This window comes from Lissotriton helveticus, chromosome 10 (assembly GCF_964261635.1).
Source record: "Lissotriton helveticus chromosome 10, aLisHel1.1, whole genome shotgun sequence".
Classification (NCBI taxonomy): domain Eukaryota; kingdom Metazoa; phylum Chordata; class Amphibia; order Caudata; family Salamandridae; genus Lissotriton; species Lissotriton helveticus.
Genome location: NC_136071.1, coordinates 34,090,746 through 34,116,099, shown reverse-complemented (window position 1 = coordinate 34,116,099; position 25,354 = coordinate 34,090,746). Strand labels below are relative to the sequence as shown.

At 46.6% G+C, this 25,354-nt stretch overlaps 2 protein-coding genes across 2 annotated transcripts in view; one reads left to right on the top strand and one right to left on the bottom strand.

Annotated features, from left to right (window-relative positions):
* The window catches only part of RBM10 (RNA binding motif protein 10), a 212,854-nt gene extending 190,658 nt beyond the window's left edge, over positions 1-22,196 (bottom strand). Inside the window, exon 1 of the mRNA XM_078664667.1 lies at positions 22,011-22,196. The gene's annotated coding sequence lies outside the window, so the exon portion shown is untranslated. The remainder of the gene's footprint in view (positions 1-22,010) is intronic.
* Positions 22,197-22,379: 183 nt separating this feature from the next.
* Positions 22,380-25,354, top strand: part of LOC144785011 (uncharacterized) — a 51,923-nt gene continuing 48,948 nt past the window's right edge. The window contains exon 1 of the mRNA XM_078664130.1: positions 22,380-22,549. Coding sequence (XP_078520256.1) covers positions 22,528-22,549 — 22 coding nt within the window. The 5' untranslated portion in view covers positions 22,380-22,527. The remainder of the gene's footprint in view (positions 22,550-25,354) is intronic.

Genomic DNA, 25,354 nt, shown 5'->3' with positions numbered 1-25,354 from the left:
TACGCATGTTTGTATGTGTGCGTGTGTGCACGATCACATAAACACACCACATGCTGCGTGTTCGTCCCACCCGTTCCAGACCAGCAGGAAAGCACACCTCGGCAATTTATTTCCGTACAGTAAGAACCACGAACCATAAAATATTAACAGAGTGGGTCACAGGGCAGGCAGTGCTTGATTAAACTCCCAAGGCGCCCAAACATTCAAGGTTGGAAGACGGGGCGAGGCGCCTTTATTCACATTTGAATTTCTGGTTATTACCATGTGAATTCCGGCCCAGGCCTCGTTTCTGGCTCTCGGCGACACGTGCAGTACTTCAGAGGGGCCATTCGGTCAATGTTTGTTTACAAACATATGAAGCAATATGTAGAGAAGAGTCGGAATCTACACACGGGGAGAAGAGGCTTTAGGTGAACGAAAGTACATTCATATTTCGCCGGGGAGATGAGGGTCTAGCGTCCACCCGTTAATAGACGAGTCCGCTGTCGTTTTATTTCAGCAGCAGACACAACCCGGCCTTCCTCTGTACATTTTGGCAATGTGCAGTGCTTTCTCAGGAGCTTATATTTTTCACGCGCATCGGTGCATGCACATTTGCGCATGGCTGCAGAAAGCGCCCTGAAGAGCGGCGCAGGCGCTGGAGACGCGCTGTCGGTACTCATCTCAGACCTGGTGACTCGAGGTCGTTGGGTTCACAGGCCCGTCCATGTCCGTGCACTGTTCACGCACACGGGCCCGCATGTGACTGCGTGCGTTTCTACCCTCCGCTCCCCAAGCCCCTCACAGTCGTTGCTTCGGCTGCAGAGGTAAATCACGCAACCTGTCAGGCAAGGTATACACTATGCGCAGTCTGAATCCAGAGGTGAGTGAAGGGCTGCCTGTTTCTGGACACACAAGGGTGTGAGGTCCTTCTCCTGACAAAAATTCCCTGGACAGAAAGATGCCAGAGACACACGGACATAGAATTAAATAAATAAATACACACAGACACATCGGTGAGAAAGGTTGCTTTTATTTAAAGTTACAATTCGTGTCTCCCTGTTGCCTGCTTGTGCCTCCGTTTTCGTGTCTCCCTGTTGCCTGCTTGTGCCTCCGTTTTCGTGTCTCCCTGTTGCCTGCTTGTGCCTCCGTTTTCGTGCCGTGACTCTGTTGCCTGCTTGTGCCCCTGTTGCCTGCTTGTGCCTCCGTTTTCGTGCCTGTGAGACTGAGTGCAGGCTGTGAGTGCAGACTGTGCGTACCTGTGTGTGTGCAGCTATGTGTACAAGAGCTAAGTCATGCTGTGTATGTGTGTGTGATGCTATATGTGTATTATGCTATGTGTATGTGTGGGTCTGTAGCTGTGTATGTGTGCAGATGTGTCCAGGAGCTGAGTGATGCTGTCTGTGTGTAATGCTATGTATGTGTGATGCTATGTATGTATAATACTGTGTGTGTGTGTGTAACTGTGTCTGTCTGTATAACTGTGCATGTCTGTAGCTGTGTGTGTATGTAGCTGTGTATACAAAGCCTGTCAATGTGTGTAGAGGAGGAGCTCTGTGTATAGCTCTGTGTACATATACCTATGTGTGTATAAGTGCAAATGCAATAGGTCTCACATTTCGTAACCATAAAGCGATTTACTAGTAAACGACAAAGCCATTTGTTTATCTGTTTTACAAAAAAAAAATAGGTGAAAATTCTGACATTTACAATGCCAATAGCTTTAATTTTGTCAAAGGCAAAACCATTGCATTGTAAATGCTTGTTTAAGGTTATTAGGTATGGAGCTCCTGTTCTTTAGTGTAGGGGGTCTGAGGGGATTGGAGTGTATCGTGGGAATGGTGAGGTGTGTGGCGGATGAGTGGTGTAGGGGAGCTGGGTCATAGGAGCCGAGGAGGGTGTGAGTTTCGAGTTCCGAAAGAGGGTTGCGTGGGCGATAAGGGCGGTTGTTGCGATTGCGAACAGGGATTGAAGTCCAGTGAGGGGAGTGTAGAGTGAGAGAATCAGCAGGACGGGTGGGGTACCTGTTGGGGCGGTTGCTGCGATTGCAAATAGGAATTGAAGAGCGGTGTGTGGAGTGTTGAGTGTGGGAATCGTCCGGACGGAAGGGATACCTGTTGGGAGGGGAGGTGGTAGTAGGTGAAGGGTGTTTGGCGAGTAGTTCTTTGATGATGTGAATGTCTTCTTTGATCTGGGTGAGGGTGGCCATAATCAGGTCCAGCGTGGGATAGGTGCTGGTGGTAGGGGGTGGGTGCGTCAAGGGTGAGTTCATAGCCTCAGAGTTGACATGTGGGTCGGGGGGGGGGGGGGCTGGTGTCCGTGCTAGGCTCCGTGGAGTGGGCCCCGAGGAGAGATTTTTTGGGAGGGGGGGGATGTCATTGAGGTAGGGAGTGGTGTTGTTGGAGCAGGGAGGAGGTTTGCAGTATAAGTGAGGACCTTGGTGGTAGGCGGAGAGAGCCGGGTGGGGGGTGATTGCATATTAATGGTGGCGGGGGTGCAAGTGGGGTAATGGGGGCTGAGAATGGGGGGGGGGGAGATGTTGTTCGAGCTGGTCCTGTTGTGGGGAGAAGGTGGTGAATTTAAGACGGTGGCGTGTTCTGCGTGTTTGGTTAGAGGGTGGTAGTGGGGGCTGAGAATGGGGGGGATAAAGGGTGCGGGGGTAAAGGGTGGGATTTGTCGTTGTGAGCGTCGGGCTGTTGCTGGACTAAGTTATACTTGTTGTGTGTGGGAGCTGTGATGTCAGGGGTGGGAGGAGTGGGTGTGGTAAGAGTAGTATGAGTGGTGGTCCGAAGGGAGGTAGGGAGGGTGGGTGTGTCGATGTATCGTGGGGAGAGATCTGTGTCTGTGATTACGGAGTGTGTGGTAGCTACAGCAGGAGGGATATTGACTAGGGTGCTGGGGGTAAATGTGAGGTGCGTGTCGTTCTGGAGCTGAACTATGTTAGAGGTGTTGTGTGTGGGGGTTGTGTGGTGAAGGGTGGTGGGACTGGCGGTGCTAAGAGTGGCGGTCCGAGCGTTGGAGAGGTGCTCTTTGAAGGCGGGGAACAGGTTGTCTAGTAGTTCAGGTTCCTGTCTCTGGATTGCATTAGTACAATCCCGTTGTTGTAAATAGTAATGGTGGCCCTGCCTGGGAAGAGTTGGGATGGTATGATGGATAGTGTAAGGCCATAAGCTGATTTCCTGGAGGAGGAGACGGTGAGTAAGGAGAGGAACGCTTTTCTCCACTGCGCTCTGCGTGTGGTGTGGAAGATGATATCGGTGTTCAGGGATCCGTTGACCGGTGAGAAGTAGGAGTCGGCAAAGGGTGTTTCCGGGTGGGACCTTAGGCAGTTGTGTTTGAAGCGTTTAGCGGCTTTCTTGGTGAGTACGGGTGGATAGTTGATTTTATATGTGTGCTTGCCGATGAGATCCATTTTGGGATGGCGGTTTAGGTGAGTATGGGAGGAAGAACAAGGGTGGTACCCGTGTGCAATAAACAGATGCAAACAGTAAATTACATGGGAACAAAAGTGACACTAGTGAGCAGCCGACAATCAAAATATAGGGAGGTAGCAATTGGTGCAGTCCAGGAATAAAAGTGAAATGGGTGCAGCTTACAAAAAAGTGAAATGGGTGCAGCTTACAAAAATAGAGACAATCACAATATGAGGTAGCAATCAGTGCGATAGCAGTCGGTGCGACACATAAATAGAAAGTGAAATGGGTGCAGCTTATAGAAATGTCCAGTATACATGTAGGAGTATAATACTAATGAAATACTGGAACATAATACAGGTGCAAACACAGATCCATATGATTCAACAAGCATTGGAAATGCAATAGGTCTCGCAGCATTAGAGTTAGTGCTTTTAGAATTGTTTATGGGTTTTTTTTGTAAATCTTTAGCATTTTTGTTTCCTGTAGGCAATGCTAAAGAATTACAAAGAAAAAAAGCCATAAACAAATGTAAAAGCTCTAACTCAAATGCTCCGAGACCTATTGCACTGTGTGAGGGTGAGGGGTTGAGGGTGAGTGAGGGTGAGTGAGAGTGAGAGTGAGGGTGGGTGAGGGTGAGTGAGGGTGAGTGAGTGAGGGTGAGTGAGGGGTTGAGGGTGAGTGAGAGTGAGGGTGAGTGAGGGTGAGTGAGAGTGAGGGTGAGTGAGGGTGAGTGAGGGTGAGGGTGAGTGAGGGTGAGTGTGAGTTAGGGTGAGGGGTTGAGGGTGGGTGAGGGTGAGGGGTTGAGGGTGAGTGAGGGTGAGTGAGGGTGAGGGGTTGAGGGTGAGTGAGAGTGAGGGTGAGTGAGGGTGGGTGAGGGTGGGTGAGGGGTTGAGGTTGAGGTGTTGAGGGTGAGTGAGGGTGAGGGCGAGTGAGGTGTTGAGGGTGAGTGAGGGTGAGGGTGAGTGGTTGAGGGTGAGGGTAGGTGAGGGGTTGAGGGTGAGTGAGGGTGAGGGTGAGTGAGTGTGATGCTGAGGGGTTGAGGGTGAGTGAGGGTGAGTGAGGGTGAGGGTGAGTGGTTGAGGGTGAGGGTAGGTGAGGGGTTGAGGGTGAGTGAGGGTGAGGGTGAGTGAGTGTGATGCTGAGGGGTTGAGGGTGAGTGAGGGTGAGGGTGAGTGAGGGTTTGAGGGTGAAGGGTTGAGGGTAAGTGAGGGTGAGGGTGAGTGAGGGTGAGTGAGGGTGAGGGGTTGAGGGTGAACCATTAATAAAAGGAAGACGTTGCAATGGCCGACCAGACATCCATGGGCTCCTGCAGGCAGTGTCGAGTCTGTCCTCTGTTTTATAGAAGGCGACTATCGCCCACAGCTAGGAGGCGCTGCTGTCCCCTTAATACAAGTCTAGCAGTGGTAAAACTTCGTCTTCAAGGGGTTGCTATTCAGGAAAGAGGGGTAGAGTTAATTAGTCATACACCAATGCTAGGTATCTGCTACAATGCAGCAATGAGGTTGTCCTGGGCACCTGCAACACACACTCTCAAAAGTAGAGGCAAAAACGGTACCCCAAAATGGATGAAAGCCTTAAAAAAGAAAAAACAAGTAAAACGGCGAATAAAAGGAAAAAATACCACTAAAAGAAAAAAAATATTAGTCTTAAACTAGAAAAGGATTTCTCCAAAATAATGAACGAAAATATTTACATACGAAGGGAGTAACTGCAAATTATTACTCGATATTTCTGCGATATGGGCCAAAATAACGAGATACCAGGAAAAATTCGAGATTTGATTCTACAAACTAACTCTGCTTAATTTCCACACGCCCGCTCTGAAGTGCAGACGTGATTACAAAGCGATACAGGTGTAACAGTATAAGGAAAACGAGAGATCAGGGAATAAAGCTAAAACAGTAAATACATACGCGGAACTGAGCTCATTTTGTATTTTTTCACGAACAAGGATGTAATATCTCAAACAAAAAAAACCTTTGTGTTTACTCGACCTCACCAATAATTAAGAAAAGTGATGAAATGGTTGTGAACTCCATAACTGCATAGCACATTTGGTCAGAGCGAGCTCCCGCCCTTACATAGCTATAGGTGCTCAGGAGTGCCCTTGGTCTGACGCATGAGTAACTTGTGTGACATGTGTTGTGTTGACGCGCCCAGGCAGTGGGGGCGAGGCGCAATAAATTCCAACCCCTAGGGGAAGGGAATTCCTAGCAAGCCTTTATTACATGGCCGGTCGCGCGCAGTGTCTCGAGGGCCCGAAATTCCACAAAGCACAAACGTTGCGACATCGAAAGAGGACTGGGACTGCTTCCAGCTACCTGTGTGGAATCGACTTCTGGGACAGACTCGTGTATGCTCTACTCATTCGGGAATATACTACTGGCCTTCAACTGCTGCTTGAGTCAAGATTTTGAGGTGAAATCCCGTGCCAGAGCGCTTTGAGGCGAAATCCTGCGCCAGAGCGCTTTGAGGTGAAATCCCGCGCCAGAGCGCTTTGAGGTGAAATCCCGCGCCAGAGCGCTTTGAGGTGAAATCCCGCGCCAGAGCGCTTTGAGGTGAAATCCCGTGCCAGAGCGCTTTGAGGTGAAATCCCGTGCCAGAGCGCTTTGAGGTGAAATCCCGCGCTAGAGCGCTTTGAGGTGCTCTGACGTGTTACTGGTAAACACAGGCGGATGTTTGGGTTCGGGTACCGTTCGGACTATATTATTATACGCTACTGAACTTAGAAGGCGATGTATAGCTCCAATTGCCCTTTCAGCTGCGAGGAAACCCCTCCACTCGATAGAACAGTCACCAAGTCAACAGGCATTGGAAAACCAATAGGCTTCACCGGTCAATGGCTTTACCTGAAGTTTTGGCATTGCTAAAGTCTTCCGCTGATGTTGTTCCTCCTTTGTCAAAAAAAGAAAAGAAAAACAAACAAGCTCTCGGCATTGCGTGGCGGGAGGGGGCGGGGGGAACGTCGAGGGCAGGCAGGATGACTCAGGGGAGGGGGCGGAGCGGGGCAGAGCGGCATGTGGGTGTGAAGAAGCCGGGCCTTTGAAGTGAAGCTAAGCTTCACTTCAAAGGTGTCGGAGGAATGCGGGCGGCTGTGCACGCGCTTTTAAGCTCAATGCACATGCGCATTGAGCTTAAAAGTCACGGGCACTGCAAGGAATCGCCACGATTCCTTGCAAGTTAGATAAAGAGTCGATGAGCCCCTATAGTCTCGCTTGCTCGATGCGCATGCGCATCGACAGGCGAGACCTAAAAATGTGACTAGAGCACGGTCAGAAATATATGACATAACCATCGATGCATTAAATACAAGTAGAAGTGTAATACTGCAGTAAAAGGCATATATGAAATAACCATCGATGCATTAAATACAAGTATAAGTGTAATACTGCAGTAAAAGGCAGACATTCACTAATGAGAATCGACTAATGAAATATTGGAACCAAATACAGGTGCAAACAGAGCCAAATGAGTCAAAAATGCGACTAGAGAGCGGCAAAAAATATAGGAGGTAACGATCGATGCATTAAATACAAGTAGCAGTGTAATACTGCAATAAAAGGTAGACATTCGCTAATTGAGAATAGACTAAAGACTAAAGAGGCCACTAGACTAAGCAGGCCACCTCAATGGGGGACTGGTCAAAGATGGCCGCCCGAGTAGCCTATACAGAAACAAGCGTCCTTTGTCTGTTGTGGATGTCTTTTAGAGAGTTTTGTTTCCCTTTCTTCTCTGGGCCGGTCGGGTTAGTCCATCATCTATGTTGGTTGGTGGGGAGGAGAGAGTACAGCTCCTGTGTTGCAAGGAGGAGAGGAGAGCGTCTTATCTCTTATTTGGTGACCCCTGACCCTTTGGTATGTAAGCCTCATGGTCATCTGGTGGGCAGTGGAGGCGATTTATAGCTCTTCTTTATGGCCCCCGCCATTTTAGTTAGTGGAGAGAGCAGGGACCGCTTTGTCCGGAGAAATAAATTTTGCATGCAAGTACCCCTGTATTAGTCAGTTTTGAACATTCAGTATAGTTATTTGCGTGCCAAAACCTTCATGAACCTCGTGTTCATCATGCACATAAGGCTACACCAGTGTTGCTCACAACAAGCGCCTCACCGGGGACGCCCTTGTCGCCCAGCTCGCCTGTGCAGGCGCGGCAATTGGGGAAAGATTCTCTATTTCCGCACTTCCTATATTGGAGGGGGGGTGACGGAGGGGCATCCGGCTGAAGGACACGGCGTGAACAAAGTTCCGCGTTTTCACCGAGAGTAACCACGGGGATGGGGTCGCTCTCGCTCCTCTGCGCTCGGTCAGTCCGCTCTCGGTCTGACCGCTTTGCCTCCGATCTGCACAGTTACTTCCCCCTTCACGGCTCCATAATACGACAAGGGGTGGAGTGGGGGGGGGGACGCAGAGCTCAGCTTGTGGAGTGGGGGTGGACACAGAGCTCACCTTGGCCGCAGGGCGCCTACTTCCTCTGAGGTCGCCGTGTTGTGCAGATTCAGCCCAGCAACAACAGTCAGGCGCCGCGCAGGACAGCCCGGCACCCTGCGTGAACGGGACCCCCGCGGTCTTTGCAGCGGTGATTGCAGGCAGGCAGGAGCAGCAGTCGTGCAACCAGCAGGACAGCACATCTCCCGGCGTGAACGGGACACCATCGGTGTTTGCAGCGGTGATTGCAGGCAGGCAGGAGCCGCAGTCAGGCAACCAGCAGGACAGCACGGCTCCCAGCGTGAACGGGACACCAGGGGTCTCAGCTGTGCTTGCAAGCAGGCAGCAGCACTCCGCAGTGGGGTTCCCGTCCTCCGTTCGGCGCCAGCAATGATCCCGGTCCGAGTCCACCTCCACGATGACCGGCGCCTCCGGGGAGGTTTTTTTTCGGGCGAGTCGGATACCTCTGGTGCGTAGCCACAGCTCGTCTCGCAGGAGGACCACTGGCTCACAGGCACCCACCACGACTCGACTTCTCCCGCGAGGCTCAGATTCCAGGCAGATCGGGGATCCTCAGAGTGTTTCGTCCTCCGCCGGGTAAGGAAGATAATGTGATCCAGTTACTTGTAATCCAGTTACTTGTAATCCAGTTACTTTCATTTCACAGCAGGCGGTGAGGGTGCAGCTGGGTGCTAACGGGGATAATACCAGAATTGGGATCCCCAGCACTCGGAGCTCTTACCAAGAGCTCCTACCCGGCGGCCATCTTGCATCTATCATGATTAGTTTTGATCCTATTAAATTCTTTGTTTCCATCATACTTCAGAATTACAAAAAGAGTGCCTTGTTTTTGCTTGCCGAACTGCTGTGTACAGTTCATTTACAAGTATCTACATTTTGTGGTGTTACAAAGATTTTTTCATAAAGCCTTTTCTTTCACAATCTCTATTCCCCTGCAAAAGTGTCACATAATTCACTTTACTATACTTTCTTCGACGGCAAAGTGAGAGGAGTCTGTACACACCAAGCACCATGTTACACACAAAAATAAACAGCAATTTGTCAGAAGAGAGAGCCTGGCAGGTGATCTTTGCCACTGAAGCGCAGCAAATGTGCAAAGATAAATACAGAATTCAAAGGCATTTTTATTTATTGCTTTGACTTTCACAGCCCACCAAAAAGCTGCTCCAAACCCACTCTCAGTTTGGGAAGAACTGATTTAGAGGGCAAGGTGAGACAGTCCGCAGCAGGAAAACTAAACAAGCATTTGCAATGCAATAGGTCTTGCATTAGTGAAAGCTAGAGCTCTTTGTGCAAAAAATGACAATGCTTATTACTTTTGTATGCACGGGAGTGATATTTGCATAGCTCTATTGCCAATTATATGAACCTTGCGGTGCTTGAGAACTACAAAATGGTAAATAGGTTATGGGGGGGGGGAACAAGAGTAATATGCTGGCTGGGGGGGAAAAAGTAACTACATCCTGGAAATAGGAAACACTCATAGGGAGTGGAAGATTAAGTAAAGCATGTGCAATGTAAGAAGGAACAACATAGTTAACGCTTTTACACTTATTGAGAAATCATTGAATATTTTTGCCTGAAAAGTTTAGAATATGACGACAGGGCTGTTTCAATGGCCATTGCTTATATCCGTAAAAAAACAAGCAGTATGATTTTTTTTAAAAAACACTTCCCTAAACAGAGCTTCAGTACATATTTTATTAAGTAAAATAAGGAGAACCGCTGACAAATCTCTTCCTTACTCCCATAAAAGCAGAAAGCCTAACACACAAAATATCACCAATGCACTCTACCTTAAAAGTTGTGCCTTTACAATGGACACATCAAAATATTCTTTTTACATTCCAGAGCTCACTGCTTATATATAGGCACGCCAATATTCTCCACTGTGCTCACATAGACAAGGCTATAAAAGCAAACCTGCGCACCCTCCACCTGGCCGCCCTGTGGCGCTATGAGTGCACCTTCTGTGCTAAAACGGATCCCCTTTTACTCTGAGCCTAAGTCCAGGAGCGTTGCACCTCCAACCTTGTGGCCTGCTCGTGAGCAGCCACCAACCGGAGGCCCCCTATCCCCCATTTGATAACATTGGGCCTCAGCACTCTGCACCCGGCCTCCCTGTTGCCGCTGAGGGTGTTCTGAGAGTGCATTCTCAACCCTGGGGGAACCTTGTTCTAAACCAAGAATACCAACTCCCAGAAACAAGTACTTACCTGTAAACCGATTACTTAATTTACTTCCTATAGGACTGCTTTACTTCCACACTACTACAAATAGAGAACGAGGTGCTATCTACTTTTACCTTTGTCTACCTTTGGGGTTCCACTGGGCTCTGTGCACACTATACCTGATTTTGGAACAGTATTCCATGGGAAGCATTTTAATTTCATCTCACGTTCAGATGTTCTTAAAAGCGCCGTCTTGAGGTATTTTGTAGTTTGTTTTCATTGCATGCCTCACTGTACTGGAAATCAATTGAATGAAATAGTTTGTTCTCCATACTAGCAAACGATGTATATCACAGGCCCCCTCAAATGTTTTGCTTCAAGGCTGCAGTCTTTTTTCCTGTGTCTCCGCTTGTCGGCAGTGATCAACACTCATTACCATCGCTGGATAGATTATAGTAGCATACATAAATTGAAATGCTCGACGTTCATTTACAAGTCTGCGAGATTTACAGGCAGCCATCATCTGAACTCAAACTGAAACGTTTAAAGCACAGAAAGCGAACAATCAAATTACATGTCGGCTCTGAATTGCCTTGTAACGCACAGCAACCGATCGTAAGGAAAGCCTGCATTGCCTTGCTGCCAGGGAACCAGTTCATAGGCAGGGGTGTTATCACCCTCACTCTGAAAATAGTTGTAACATAAATGTTACGTTATGAAGTCATGTAACCTGTGAATAATCCAAGTGTATCTCACAATCTCTTTCTGCGTATCTTCCAAGTATCTCTGTATTGCTTTCTACACCTGTATATCTTTCTCTTAGCCATACTCGTATATGTAGTATAATCACTCCGTAGAGCAAATTTTGTTAATTAACTCAAGTGTTCATTATAAAACTGAGGACAGTAGAGTTGGGGAGAAGGTTGCGTATGCAAAGCAGCTTAAAGGCTTCAAGTTCCATATGCACTGTTGCCTCTCATGCACTATGCTATTAAAAACATTCAAAACAACCGTATGCTCAAGCGCAAATGTGGAACTTAAACTTTTTTGAATAAGTTGTATATGGCGCTGTCTTGTTCAAAAGGGGGAAGCCGCAGTGATGATTTTCTATTGAGGTCAATACGATGTAAACGGTCTGTGTAATGATAGTGACACATTACTTGCAATTGCCCAATGGAGTGATTCCTAAGACTCTGCTCCAGGCTTTCTCTGCAGCCACACAGCAGTCCTGTGACAAGGTTGATGACCGGCTCAATCAGGATCGCCCCTCTCAATTCATATGTTCTCAGGTGATGAAGATGGGTGGTTGAAAGAATGTGTTGATTGCATGTTCAATGGACATTTAAACACTCAACTAATTCAGCTTATTACTTACTGTCCACCATGCATAACACCATGCATAACAACAAAGACAAACACATGTTGGCATAGGCGAAACCTTGGAGCAAGCAGCAAAATTACTGCCAGACGTCTGTCTCTAAAAACAAAACATTTCATGCTATTTCTTTTTAATTTACCAACCCCTCTCGTACTGGCAAATAAAAAAAATGCTGTCCATGGCACTTTTAGGCATGCTTGTGTAAATGATTCAACGTGAGCAAATACAGAATGATGCAGCTATGCCGGCGCAACTTTTTTGTGCTTTTAGTTGACTTTGGCACACCATCACCAAAAGACATTGACAAGGCCCATAGTTCTCAAAGGTGAGACCTATTTGCTTTGCCAATATTCTTTTTCAATGTAGCATAAATAATGTTCATAACAGTTTTCAAGGCTCCATTTATTTCAACAGGGTTTACAGACTTTGGGAAAATATCACATATGGATGCATCTCTTTAATACTGCATTTCCCCTAAATTCCCTCCCAGTGAGCAAAGGAGATAACGAATATGTAGCCTCTATTTTTAATAATTTTCTTTAAACATTTTGATTCCTTCGCTAACCTTTTTCTAATGTCACATTAAAGATTTATCGTAAGAAAAAAAAATACAGAGCATGAGTTTTGGGAAATTCTTTTAAAACGTACTTATACCCAGTGACCACGTTTGAAGGATTTAGCCTGCATATACCTAGAATTAAATATTGAAAAGCATTATGTTTGTTACAGTGTGAGCTCTAAAGCCCCATAAAATTCTTAAACTGATCTGTAGGTAAAGTATTTTAGAATCGTGAGAAAATGTGCTTATTAGTTGGGGGACATATTATTGTAAACTGGGGCGACAAGAGTTTGAAGACCATCATCTTAGGACAGGCAGGACATACTAATTTACTAATCAGGGACTTCAAGCCTGATGAGAATGAGATGCAGTTCGAAAGTTTTAGGTCAAATAAATCACTTAAGAGGGCAAACATTGACATTGAATTAAATACCTCAGCTATACCTCAAACCTTGCCTAACGCGAATACACAACATTATGGTCAAGTAAGGCCTTAAGAGATATGGGAGAGTCGAGACTAGCGAGGTCAGATCTGGAAACCCAAAACACCTATCCAAATCTTGAGCCAAAATGTTACAACATCTCCCTTTGAGGCGTTTGTAGGAGAGTAGGGTCTGCTTCCTATGGTTACCCACATTTTCTGCTGTGTTTCACTGGTTTTTCGACTTTAGCCTGGCTGCTGCTCAGGCCCACAGCCTAGCTGTTCGCTCTCTAAATTCATTGCATGTACTTTAACAACATACCAGATTGGTTACTGAGTTACCTTGTGAGCCCCTGGTATATGGTACCTTAGGTACCAAGGGCATAGGTAGCCCAGAGTCCTACCAGGAGCTGAAGCATGTATTATGCCACCCCTGGGAAGCCTTCCAAAAGGACACCACAGGTCTGCACTTGCAGCCTGGGTAAGGTGGTGTAAGCACCCCTTACTTAGATAGAATATATTTATATAATTTTCTATTAACCCATAAGTCACTCCTATGGCAGGCCTTGACAATCCTGAAGGCAGAGTGCTTGGTTTTATGTGAGAGGGTGCCCTAGCATGAGCTGAGCTCCTCTGCAGCTTTCGGAATCCCTTCCTTGTAGCTGTTCTATGATATAGCCATACCATATACTCTTAAGTGCATTATAATCCTCGCGGTTAATGTTAACTTTGGTTTGGCTTTATCAAAACATGTCGTGTTTGGTGTCAAACACTTTGGAATCCTACCCCGCCCCCCCCCCTGCCAGTTCTGGCAGCGGGGGTAGCATTCCACACTTCTAGAGGGAGAAGACATGCACACACTGGTCCACCCAGTAAATGTTTTAAAGAGCCTCAGTATCACAAAATGGATGCTGCTGCCACAGACATTAGTCTGACCTCCTGCTGCTGGAACCTCCCCAGGCAGCCTTTAGTGTATTGGGGCAGGGTGGGTTGCATTCAGTGAATGCTTTTCAGACACTGCCTGGGGCACACAAGGTGCTCCATGCATTTCCCAGTTCAAACGGGTTGCTGGGGCACTCAGCCCCAGTGCGAAACTGGACAAAGGGGAAGGGGTGTTAACCACCCCCACCCTAGGTCCTCCCATAGGTGGGGCCATAGAGTTAGTCCATCCCCTAAACTTCGTATAAGTGTAGGACTCCAGTCCCTACGACTTTAGATTACCCTGGACGAAACCCTGAAGACGAAATCTTGGACCTTCGTCATTCCATATCGACTGGAAAACTGAAGAAATCTCCCTTGGGGTCAAGGAGTGACCTCCCTGTTCAAACAGGCACCAAAGAAGGATCTTGTCGGTTTGCATTTTCGAAGCTCCCACCGGATCCCGAAGAATCTGTGACACATGACACGGACTTCCAGACATCTCCGAGGTTAACACGAGTCCCCAGCAAAGCCAAGACCTGTAGCTATCACGAGAACTCCTGGACATCCTGCAAGTTTGCGAGTGCACCTACTTCCCGAAGTTGTGCATTGGGCTATTTGTTGCCCTTGTCCCGAGCACCTTTTGTACTGAAGCTGAGAGGCATACACTCCACGAGTGTTGCGTGGGCCCGTTTTCTTCACCGCCGCTCGAGGCTCCTTCGCGAGCTCTAATCCGTTGGCTAGTGGATCCCCACGAAGGACAATCCTTTATTTCTTGAGCTTTCCTGGTTGCTCCAAACGTGCTCCGACTCCCCTCCAAAGGACGAGTCCCTCAGACCTTGCTGGTCTGCACCGAAGCCAATCTGGTCATCTTGCGTGGGTTGCTGTTGCCAAGGCTTGTTGGGTCAAATCTGGATTCCGACGCTGCAGCACGCGACATCTTTCGTGGGACAGCTCGAATCCACCTCCTGGTCCTCGTGGCTGAAGAGTCAAGCTTCACCTACTTCACCTTAAAGCACCAGACATCGGCAGGCATCTTCCTGTCGCCATCCTGGTCACTGGCTAGTGACCCAGACTCTGTCCCCTCTGCTTTCAGGTTTTTCAGATCTCCGATCCACCCGGACCTTTTCCTCTGGTCACCTGCAGCACTTCTTCGCAGCTCTACGTTGGAATCGGCGACGAAACCCGACAAGAAAAGACACCTATGCACCCGGCTTCCCTGGGTGAGGTAACACGAGTACTCCGGTGCTCCTGTTGGTCTTGACTCTCGAAGTGTCCTAGTCTAAAGGGGTTTCCCCGCAGTCCACTCCTAAGTTTCCTTAAACTTTAAAATTCTAACTTAAACTTACTCCATTGAAGTCAATGGTGATTCGCTGATGTGTTTAGACACTGCACGCGACCCCCGTGGTTCTCCTGTGTCCCTACCTTGGGTGGTTCCTGGTTGCCCCAGCGGTTCTACAGGCCCTAGGCACCACTTCTATCCCTCACATGGTTCTTATACCACTATTTTAGTATATGGTTTGTAAAGCCCCTAGGGCAAAACGTATACTCTGCTAGTTTACTGTGTGCTATTTAACCTCTACCGCGCTAGCGGGTTTTCCCGCTGTGCGCTGAAATTTGAAAAATGCGCGTTACGTAACAAAGCCAGCTCGTCATGCGCGTAGCGCAGGTAACGCCCATGACGAGCTGGCTTTGTCATCAGCGCTGAAGGGGTTAAAGTCTTGTATTGTACTTTTGCCTTTAGCCTCATAAAGAGACTAGAGGGGTTGTGATTAGAATAAATTCATATATATTTGATATATACCTTATGTGGTGTACTTTCATTTGATCATTCAAGAGATTATAGACTGGCAAGACAAGCTGCTTCACATTCCTTCAAGACTTAGCCTGAAGGCTGCTCTCCTCAGCTACCACTAGGATAGCTTTCTATAAACGTTGTCTTAAACCTACCATCAATAAGGGTCGTTTGGACTGGTGCAAGGTGCCCACTAGAATAGTGGACATCATATGCCAGGCCAACTTCTCACAGCGTTGATTCTATTTTGCAGGTAGTCCTATTTACAATGGATTCAAATTCAGTTAAGTGATAGCCTACTTCCCCACTGAGGAGATGCACCAGCCCCACACAAACTACATTGGCTAGCCACATCTAGTTTGGTTTTACCTTAATATTAATATGACTGAGAGGATGTCAATGCTCCGCCCACATTACTGACTATGGGATCACAAATAGGTCCTAAACTTAGATTAATAGTGTGCAGGTAGGCATGGCCAAGGAGCCGATAATGGGGGACGCATGAGCTCCGTGCAGGCCCACCACTTCTCAGCATAATTCAGCAGCGCACGGAGACCGCCCCATAGCTGTTCTGATGGTGCCAGAGGGTTGCGAGGCTGGCCCCGGCGCTTGTATTTGCTCCCAATTGCAGGGAGGAGAAAAAGAAACGCCGGCAGCGACCTCAAGATGGTGGCTAGGGGCTGATCGGCGCCCAGTGATCGAGGCGGAGCCTGGAGGCTGCTGGGAAAACATCACCACCCCTTCCCAAGATCACTGCAACACCCTGGCGGACTTCTTCCACAACAAGAGCTCCAGGATGCCCTTGGTGGTGATAGGTTGCGCTATATAAGTATGCCACAATACAATACCATCTACAAACACTTCGCCCCCTAACTCTCCCCCGCCAGCATCCTCAACCTGCACTGACGCCTACCCCAACCACCGGATCACCACATGGGAGCAGCTCACTGCACAGCGCATCACAGCCATCATGCACTCTATCCACTCAGGAGCACCTACGGACCCATGGCCCCACCACATGTTCAACCGCAGAAACAAGACTATCAGCAACAAGCTCACCAGCATCTCCAATGCATCCATCACATCAGCCACCTTCTCAAAAGAAAGAAAACAAGCTAAAGACAATCCGCCTCTCAACAAACCATCTGTAGAGCCAAACGAACTCAAGAACTACCAACCCACCTCCCTGCTCCCACCAAGGCCCTCAAAAAGGACATTATCCACCAACTCACAGACTACCTGGAAAACAATTACCTTCTGGACTCACCCTAATCAGGATTCCGCTCAACTACAGCACGGAAACTACCCTAATCACAGCCACCGACGGCATCATGACTCTCCTGGACCAAGAATAAAAGTCCACTTTAATCCTCCTCACAGCTTTTGACTTTTATTTCCAACACATCCTAATCAAGAGGCTCCAACAGGAAGCCCATCAAATGAATCGCAACCTTCATAACCTTAAGAAACCAGAGAGTCCACCTTCCACTTTACACCTCGGATTCCAAGAACAAACAAGCATTTGCAATGCAACCGGTCTCGACGTTGGGATCTTATATGTATTTAGCTATGCAGCTCATTAGCCTGGGTGCTGAAACATCTACTGTTCTTTAACATGGAGGGAAAGTTAGCACCAAATGGACACGCCAGGAATGGGAACGCATGGAGAGAAATATTGCCTTTCAGCTGGAAATAGAATAGTCCAAAGCTCTGTTTTTAATATAAAATCAGGGCTTCTGTAGTCATATCACTGAAAACATAAGATTTAAAAAAAATATTATGGTCTACAGGTGCTCGTGGAAGACAATTTCTATGGACTGGAATCTAGAGAATGCTAAAGCGGTTCTGGTATTTTACTGACCTCTGCTGGTCTTTTTCTAAGAAGAAAGTTAAATACAAGCCAGAAAAATAAAACAAACATTTGCAATGCAATAGGTCTCGCATATACACGAGTATAAGATTGGCATTGTAAATGGCAATGCCTTTTATTTACATTTTAAAAACGAAAACATAAATACAAGTTTATGTCATTTACAATGCCAATAGCTGAAACGTACGTAAATGCAAGAGCTATTGCATTGCAAATGCTTGTTGTTTGTGGCGGCCGCCACTCTAATCCAAGGCTATCAGAGTAAGACAGATTTGAGTGTCGTCTGCATACTGATAAAGAATCTTAGGCTGCATTTCAAAGAGATATCATTCGGGGACCTAATGTACGCGTTTACTTAAAAGTGTGAAATGTATCAAGTCCTATAACCACATAAGCAGCAGCCCTCACATCATGGTGCTCTATGATGATTTACGGTAACCCATGCCAGCCTAGTTCGCCATCTCATATACATGTTTTGTTACTCATGCCCATTTTTTTCTTGCTTCAGACATACCTTAAGTTGGACATGGGAGAGGGGAGAAAATGTGTTTCTTAAAGCATTTAGGGCAACATAAGGACAGTGAGAGTCTGTTCTCTGGTGATGTCGAGAATTATCACACATATTTTGCTACTTTAAAGTGCCTCAGGATCATCACTTGATGCTGGATGGAACTTTCATGTGCATCCAAGGAACTTAGCTACTCTGACTGCGACTTTAAGCCTGAAATGAGTCTGTGCAACGAATAAACACTACTTTGAGCTGATTTCACGTTGCTCTTTGACTTTACTGATTAAGAGTTTGATCGGCTGAGTCCCGTAGGTCAGTGAGACCCTGGACTTTGAGACAAGGCGATGACGTGTTGTTTTCCATTTCATGACACCGTGCTTTGATTTACTGGAGCAGTTGAAAGATTTTCCACGTGTTGGAAGGCAGAAGGACTTTCATTTTCACGTTGACAGCTCCATGTCTCTGGTCTGCCCAGGAGCTGTTTGCGAATGAAAATCAGGAAAAGGTGGTAACTAAGCTAACCATTTACATGTGATCTAATGAGTGTTCAGCTTTTCCATGGTATTGTCAGGGAGACTGTGCTTAGCGGCAGATACATACCAAGGAGGCAAAACAGACAGGAAACCAGCATGGTCGCGAAAGTCATAACACCCGTGCTGGGGAAATTAGTACAAGTAACTTGATACAGGAATATAGCCTGCCGTGCAGCTGGCAAACTGCGCGCCGCTAATCACTGCGCTCACTCCAGAGACACATAGGCTATGGGAGGGAACATTTAAAGATAAGGCAGGACATACCCACGCTTTTGGCCATTTGCGTGCTTTCTTTTGTTAAAGCCTTACGCAATGGCCAATCAAATATGTGGGCGTAAAAAAAAAAAAACACGGGAAAAGCTCTAGGGATTTGGGAGTGCTTACAAGAAGCCTCCCATAGAGCAACGTATGTGCGCTGCGCTAGGCTTGAGCTAAAAGAGAAAGTCCCTCAGCAGAAAGTAATTCTGGTATTTGACTGACCTCTGCTGGTCGTTTTCTATCAAGACAATTAAATACAGGTAGTTGAACAGAAAAAATATCCCTAAGCGAAAGCAGACAAGTCCTGTGGCTGATCTCCAGAGCCCACAAAGTACATACACATATAAGTATATACTAAAGTATATACAAGAGGTCTTGAATGTTGGGTCAAAATATGCGGCGTCCCTCAAAAGTAATCCCCCACCCAATTCAACACCAACAAGACCCCCATGGCCAACGTCATCAGGACCCATGGACTCAACATCATATCATATGCAGACAACACCCAGCTTAGCTTTACCGCGAGGGCCAACTTCCACTTGTGCATAACCAGCAGTACCCACTGGATGCAAAACTGTCTTTAACTTGACACTGACGAAACTGAGGTACTAATGTTTGGAAACAACATCGCCCCATGGAACCACTCCTGGTGACCTGCGGGACTAGGACACTCACTCATCCCAACAGACCACCCAGGAACCTTTGCATCATTCTGGACAAGAAACTCACCATGAAAAACCAGATCAAAGCAGTATCCTCAGCCTGCTTCCTCACCCTCCTGCATGCTCTGGGAGATCTTTAAGTGGCTGCCTGTCAGCACCAGACGCACCATTAGCCAAGCCCTCATCACTAGCCGTCTGGACTACAGCAACACTACACAAATACGGAAGAAACTACAGACCACACAGAAATCAGCAGCCAGACTCAGCCCCAACCACCCCAGACAGACCCACATCACCTCACACCTCAGGAAACTCCATTGGCTCCCCGTCCACCACACAATACCGTTTGTTTTCTGGCAACGCTCCCAGGATGTGGAACGCTCTCACTAGAGTCCTCTGATGCAACTTCTTCTCCTGTTTCAAAAGGGACCTGAAACTCCATCTCCTTAACAAATAATTTCCTGACCAACATCAACTAACCTAGACTTCAATATGCAAGTTCACTCCTCTCTCTTGACATTCAAGGATAGTTGGTGACCGGACTGTGTTAACCACCTTATTTTTCATGCTGTTTTTTTCATGCCTGGTTTTTTAATGCAATTTGCGTCTGTTTTTTTTTTACAGGGTGTATGTAAAGCGCTGTGATACCTACGGGTTAAGCTAGCGCTATATAAAACTTTTAAAATAAATAAATTAAATAAAATTCAAGATGCTAACCCATGCCTATAAATTTAAGACCAGCATACATCAACCACTGCCGAAGCATTCACCAACCCTCCAGACACCTGCACTCCTTTTTCTCCCATACCCCTGTATCCGCCGAAGTAAGACTGATGGGCGCTTATTCTTCTACCTACCTGCAAAGGCCTGCAACAGCATCACCCTTCACCTTTAGACCTCACCCTCCCTGCAGGTATTTAGGAAATAACTCAAGACCCGGTTTTTCAACCAATTGCACTCAAGCAGCAGAACCCCCAGCGCCTGAATACTCTCACAGGGGATTAGGAAGGCTATACAAATCCCGTTTGATGGCGATCACAGGTTTATATTGAGAGAGGTGATCAGACAGCCAATAGCCAGGAGAATACGGAGCGAGAGCATTAGAAGAGGCGAAAGCTTGGAAAGCGCTAGTCGTGGTGCTCAAATCTCTGGAAGACGGAGACTCTGATGGTGTTCCCTCAGCAGACTCAAGTTAGGCTGTAAGAAAGGGAGGGTTTCTTGAGACATGGAGGTAAACTACTGTGGGTGGCCCTCTGTTGCCTGCGATCCCTATAGTGCTCCTTTACTCAGTGATGGCTCCCGGCTTGGGACGCTGGTCTACTAAATACTTACGATCTAGATGTAAGTGACACGCCTGGGCGGTGGGGTGGGTGGGGGTAGTTGGAAGGTTTCAGTCGGGACTGAATGTTAGTATATTGTTGTAAATAAGATGGTGATAGATGACAAGATACTTCTAGTTGATTACATGTAGATTTTTTGTAGGACACAGCGGAGTACAAAACCTCGCCAGCTGACCAGACCTTCAACTGACACAGGTAGAACACTCTGGTACAAGGTAGAACACTCACAGGTATTCTGGGAGACTGAGAAGGTGAAAACACTAAAGAAGGGCTAATGAGTACTGTCAGCCATATTACATGAAGAATCAATATACAACATATATGTATAGGACCGCAAATGAATGTCGAAAGAACAGAACATCCTGAACTGCCTAATAAGTTGTACTAATGTCCTAAGGTGGCCGAATATAAGTTTGATGGCTGATAGAGTTGGTGCATAACCAGCCAATGCACCTCCTGTAAAATCGAATAAAATCTGTTTACAAAACTGTTGTAATTGGAAAAAATGTCCGGTCTGAGTGGTATCTTCAAGTAGTTTATCCAAGTAGCATGTAAGATGATAAGAACGAAGGAACCCCAACAGGAGCATTCTTCTTGCTGCTCAGCCCATACTCTCAACTCACCCTCAACCAGGCATCCAACACTCTATGACCTCATCACTCATACTAACATTCTACAGCACATACACACTGGCTGAGCAGCAAGGCAGGGAAGCATGCATGGCAATGAAGTCTGTGTTTTCTCTATTAAAGGGGGAAGATGGGTGTGGGTTACTATTTGTCAATGTATGCCTTGTCTTCATCTTCCATATTTTGGTGCTTTATGTTCTCATTGCATGTCTGCCCATTATTACGGTATGTTCTTATTTAGATAACTTATGTTATTTACATGCTGACCTTTTGTATCTTCCATTGTAATGTTGCCATTTGCTTATTCCTTGCATCTTCAAATTTGTGTTGTTATTAAAGGGGGAAGATGTGTTATATCTGCCTTGCTACGCAGCCAGTATGTATGTGCTGTGGAATGTTAATATGAGTGATGAGTGTCATAGAGTGTTGGATGCCTGGGAGAGTTGAGAGTATGGGATGAGCAGCAAGGTAGAGAAGCATGCATGGCAAGGAAGCCAGATATAACAAAAAACAAAGGTTTATATTGAGATGTGCACTACGTACGTGCACACTGTAGGACAAATAACCTTAGTGCAAACTAAAGGTGTGTAGACGCAGGGTCGGACTGAGACAAAAAATAAGCCCCGGTCAACCTATTTAAAGTGGTCCCCATTATCAAACTAGGGCAGTTTTGAGCTTGTGTTGGTATGAAAGACTGCAATGGGTTGAGGTTACTGCAGGCAATGTTTGTTGTAATATCAGGGAAAATAACATTAGCCGCTATGACCAGTACTGTCGTTGATCAAACGCAAATAAATGAAGCCCAATGAGTCATGACTGGGCAGTCTAGATGGGACAAATACAATCTAGTGGGAAACCAGCAGGCCCCCAAATGTAACAATAAAAATGCTCTCTCGCTGGTGAAATCAGAAATCTCCCCCGAAGACCGAAAACGTCCTCATTTAAGCAAAAAAGAGAGCGCAACATCCCACGGAAAAACGCACCCCACCTGTTTAACATCATTGAGCCAACCCAGCACACACAAATACCGACAGTGGAATGTACCATTAACAGAAAAGGGTATATCGAAAATATGACGTCAATAACCCATTCCTGCAGAGCGCCATGCGTACACAGGAGGCGATTACCTACCTCAGTACAGCTGAAATGATTCCCGAAAGATTAAATTTGGAGAAATGATCAAACATCCACCTCCAAGGTTCCTGTCGTCAGCCAGGCCACCCAACGTCCACAGCAATACAAAATGGCGGCCTCCTAGCCGACGCAGGGAAGGAGAGGGCGTTGGAGCCGTGATTAGATGGACGCCAGGAAAGCTACTCTGTGATTGGTCGTGGGAGGCAAGAGGGATGATCCTCACTGTAATTGGCCAGCTGTTCACACCTTCGGATTGGTCAACGTTCTGTCGATTTGTCAATATTCTGTCCATATGTTGAATAAAGTTGTATCCAAAATATTTTCAGGCGGAGAGGGAAAAAAAGCTCAAATGAGTGTCAATTCACGAACGACAAAGACATCGCTCCAGTAAAAAAAGACGGCCATCTTTGAAAGAAGTGACTGTATCAATACCAAATTGCCTGCTTGGATGAGAGTGATTTATCTAAAAAATACAGGACATCACGAGATCTAGAATAATTTTTCTTGCACTCGAATGAAATACTGTAGAAAAAAAGGTAGGCCTTGTTTATTTTTCATATTTTAAAACAATTTTTTATCAAGTAATATAAACACATCCTAGCCTAATTCGATATTAGAAAAACTATGTTGCTTATTTTCCGGTCAGTTTTTCTATATGAAGGCATTGTGTCTTTCGGAGTCCAACTTTCCACTGGTTTAGACTGCGTCACATAATTTCATATCCAGTAAGTGAACTCCTCTTCCCAATAAAACAACCATCATCAGCGTTCTCCTTTTTTGTTTGTTTTTAATGTTATTATTTTTATTTTCTTATCTAGCAAACATTGGTGAACAAAAAGGCAAGTTACTACATTACCGTCTAAATTAACACATATGTATTTATTTATTTACAGTTTTTATGAAGCGCAACACTCATCCCAGTGGAATATCACGGCGCTTAATCCAAAAAGATGATGCAAAGGGATTAAAGGAAAGAGGGCAATTTAGAAAAACATTTAATCTATTTTGCCCATTGACTTGCACTGACGTGAGGGCAATTTCAGACATGAATAAGCTAATATAAAGGCATTTTTTACATAAAATTTGATATATTGCATCTATGCCAACATTTTAGAAGAGAAAAGTGTACGATTTAAAAACACTAATCAGGAGATATTTCTCTCATTGACATATTGGAGAAGAGGCAATATAATGTTTTGGCTTAAAAAAATCAGGAGGCTCCGTCTGAATTGGGTCTATTGGCATGCATGGGAAAGAAATGCAAACAGTTTAAAAGACAGCCTGTCCCTATTTATTTTAAAAGCATATTTCTAGGAGAGGGGAGGGGTGAAGCAACAAAGTATACCAAACATGCCAACATTTTAGTACTGCAAAGTGGGAGACTTTGAAACAAAATGGAGGGGAGGTTGTATTACCTTCATTGACTTATATTGAAACAGAGGCAATTTTATGGGGAGATAGCTAAAATACCTAGAAAACCAGCATACACCATGCCAGGCCTCCCAAAACATTAATATTCCGGTTACACTTAGGGGGAAACAGATGTTTCCAGCATTCTACATCACTAAGCAAGTACTCACTGCTATATGTGTCAGAAGGACAGATATTAAAGCATCTAGGAAATCCTTCGGATAGAAAAGTTGTGTTTCACTATTGAACAAAAGGGTGAGCCTTTTAAGGCTGGGCACCATTCCTGAAATATCTATCAATTGAATCCAGGGAATTCACCTGCCCAAGTATCTGAAAATATTTTACATTATTCCGCCAGACTTATCGTAACTGCTCTAGGTTTGCAAGGGAAGACTGTTATTTTTGGCCTAGCCAATAAGAACTTTACAATTACTAATTCAGCAGAGGATTCCTGTTCGTATAACTTTTGATATTAATGAAGGGGAGGGAGGGCATGGAAGTTCTTGAAGATTAATGACCCTAAGTTGTTTTTTTATGTTTCAGCCATCACCTGCACCATGGATTATCCTGTACATATAACACTGTTCAATAAAAAAAGAGTTGCTCCAAAAAATGATTAAGTCAGATATTTAAGAGGATGGTCCCATTAAGATGAATTGGGAATTAACAGTTTTATGAAGTGTGATAGAGGTTTGAGATAAGGGTGACCCTAAGGAGACATTTTGTTTGTCAGAAGGGTGAACCGGAGTGAAAAGAAGGTGACACCCACCAATTGAGGGCGAATTGACTGGTACATTGAAATCCGTGTAAATGGAACCCTTGGAGGAAGTGTGTAGGAACTTTTCAACATGGGTTGAAAAAAAAACAACAACCTAAGAGAGGCATCTTGCTTGTTGAGGGGGAGGTGAGTATAAGCCCAAGGAGGGTAACACACGAGGTGGTGAGTAAAGGCAAAGCAACTGAGTTCTCTCTGAATGGTAAGCAATACACAGTTAACATAGCACAATCATTTTTATTCTTGAGTATTAGAAAAAAATGACCTTTGGTTTTTAGAGTACATGGGTCTTTATCTTTTTGAGTCTGGGTTAGACGCTGTCCCCGCCTGGTTAGGGAACCAGGCGGGGACAGAAGGCACTAGCAACCCCCCAGCTCCGAGGGCCTCACCTGAGACTAGGCCCACATCGTATCTGTCGGTCCCCGTGCAAACAAGCGGTCTTCTTCTCGGTCACCACCGTTGTTCCGGCAGGGGTACACCAATCTCCACCACGAGGCGCTGCTACTCGCTCTGTTCAGCGGTGCTGGCTAAGAACGCTGTACCTCCCAGGCCCTCTGGCACTCTGCAGGCCCCAAACAAGCCACCGCCAGCAGACGGGCACCGTGTGAGCTCCAGCGGGTTGAAAGCAGGGTCGGGGGCGCCCTCTTCTTATGGAGCACTCTCCTTGCTCCGCAGTGTACCGGATCAGTCCCCTCTCACTGCTGGGAGCCGGATCAGTCACACACAGCAAAGCCACGGGCTTGCGTGGAGTCCCCAGCTGTCTCAGACCGCACCGCAGGCCCAGGACCATGCGCGCGTGCCGATGGGCCTCAGGGGCGAGGTGCTGCTGCGGGGGGAGACTCCCGGGTCTCGCATATGGGAGCTGCTGTGGGATACCCTCCTGGGGCCCATCAAGAAAAACAGCGATGATCCGCAGTCAGCCCGTGCAGCAGGCCCGGCCTCTCATCACCTTTTGTGCCGGAGCCGTGGGACGGCCGGAGGCAGCTCATACAGCAAGCGGGTGAGACGCTCCCCGATCAAGGCGCCTTATTGCTGCAGCGCTTGCGCCAGGGGATCCGGGAGCTGAAGGTGCCTTAGAAAATGCTGTAGGCCCGGCAGGAGCGGAGCTCAGGCAAGACATGTCTGCTCACTCCGCTATCTTGGCCGCGCCCCCCAT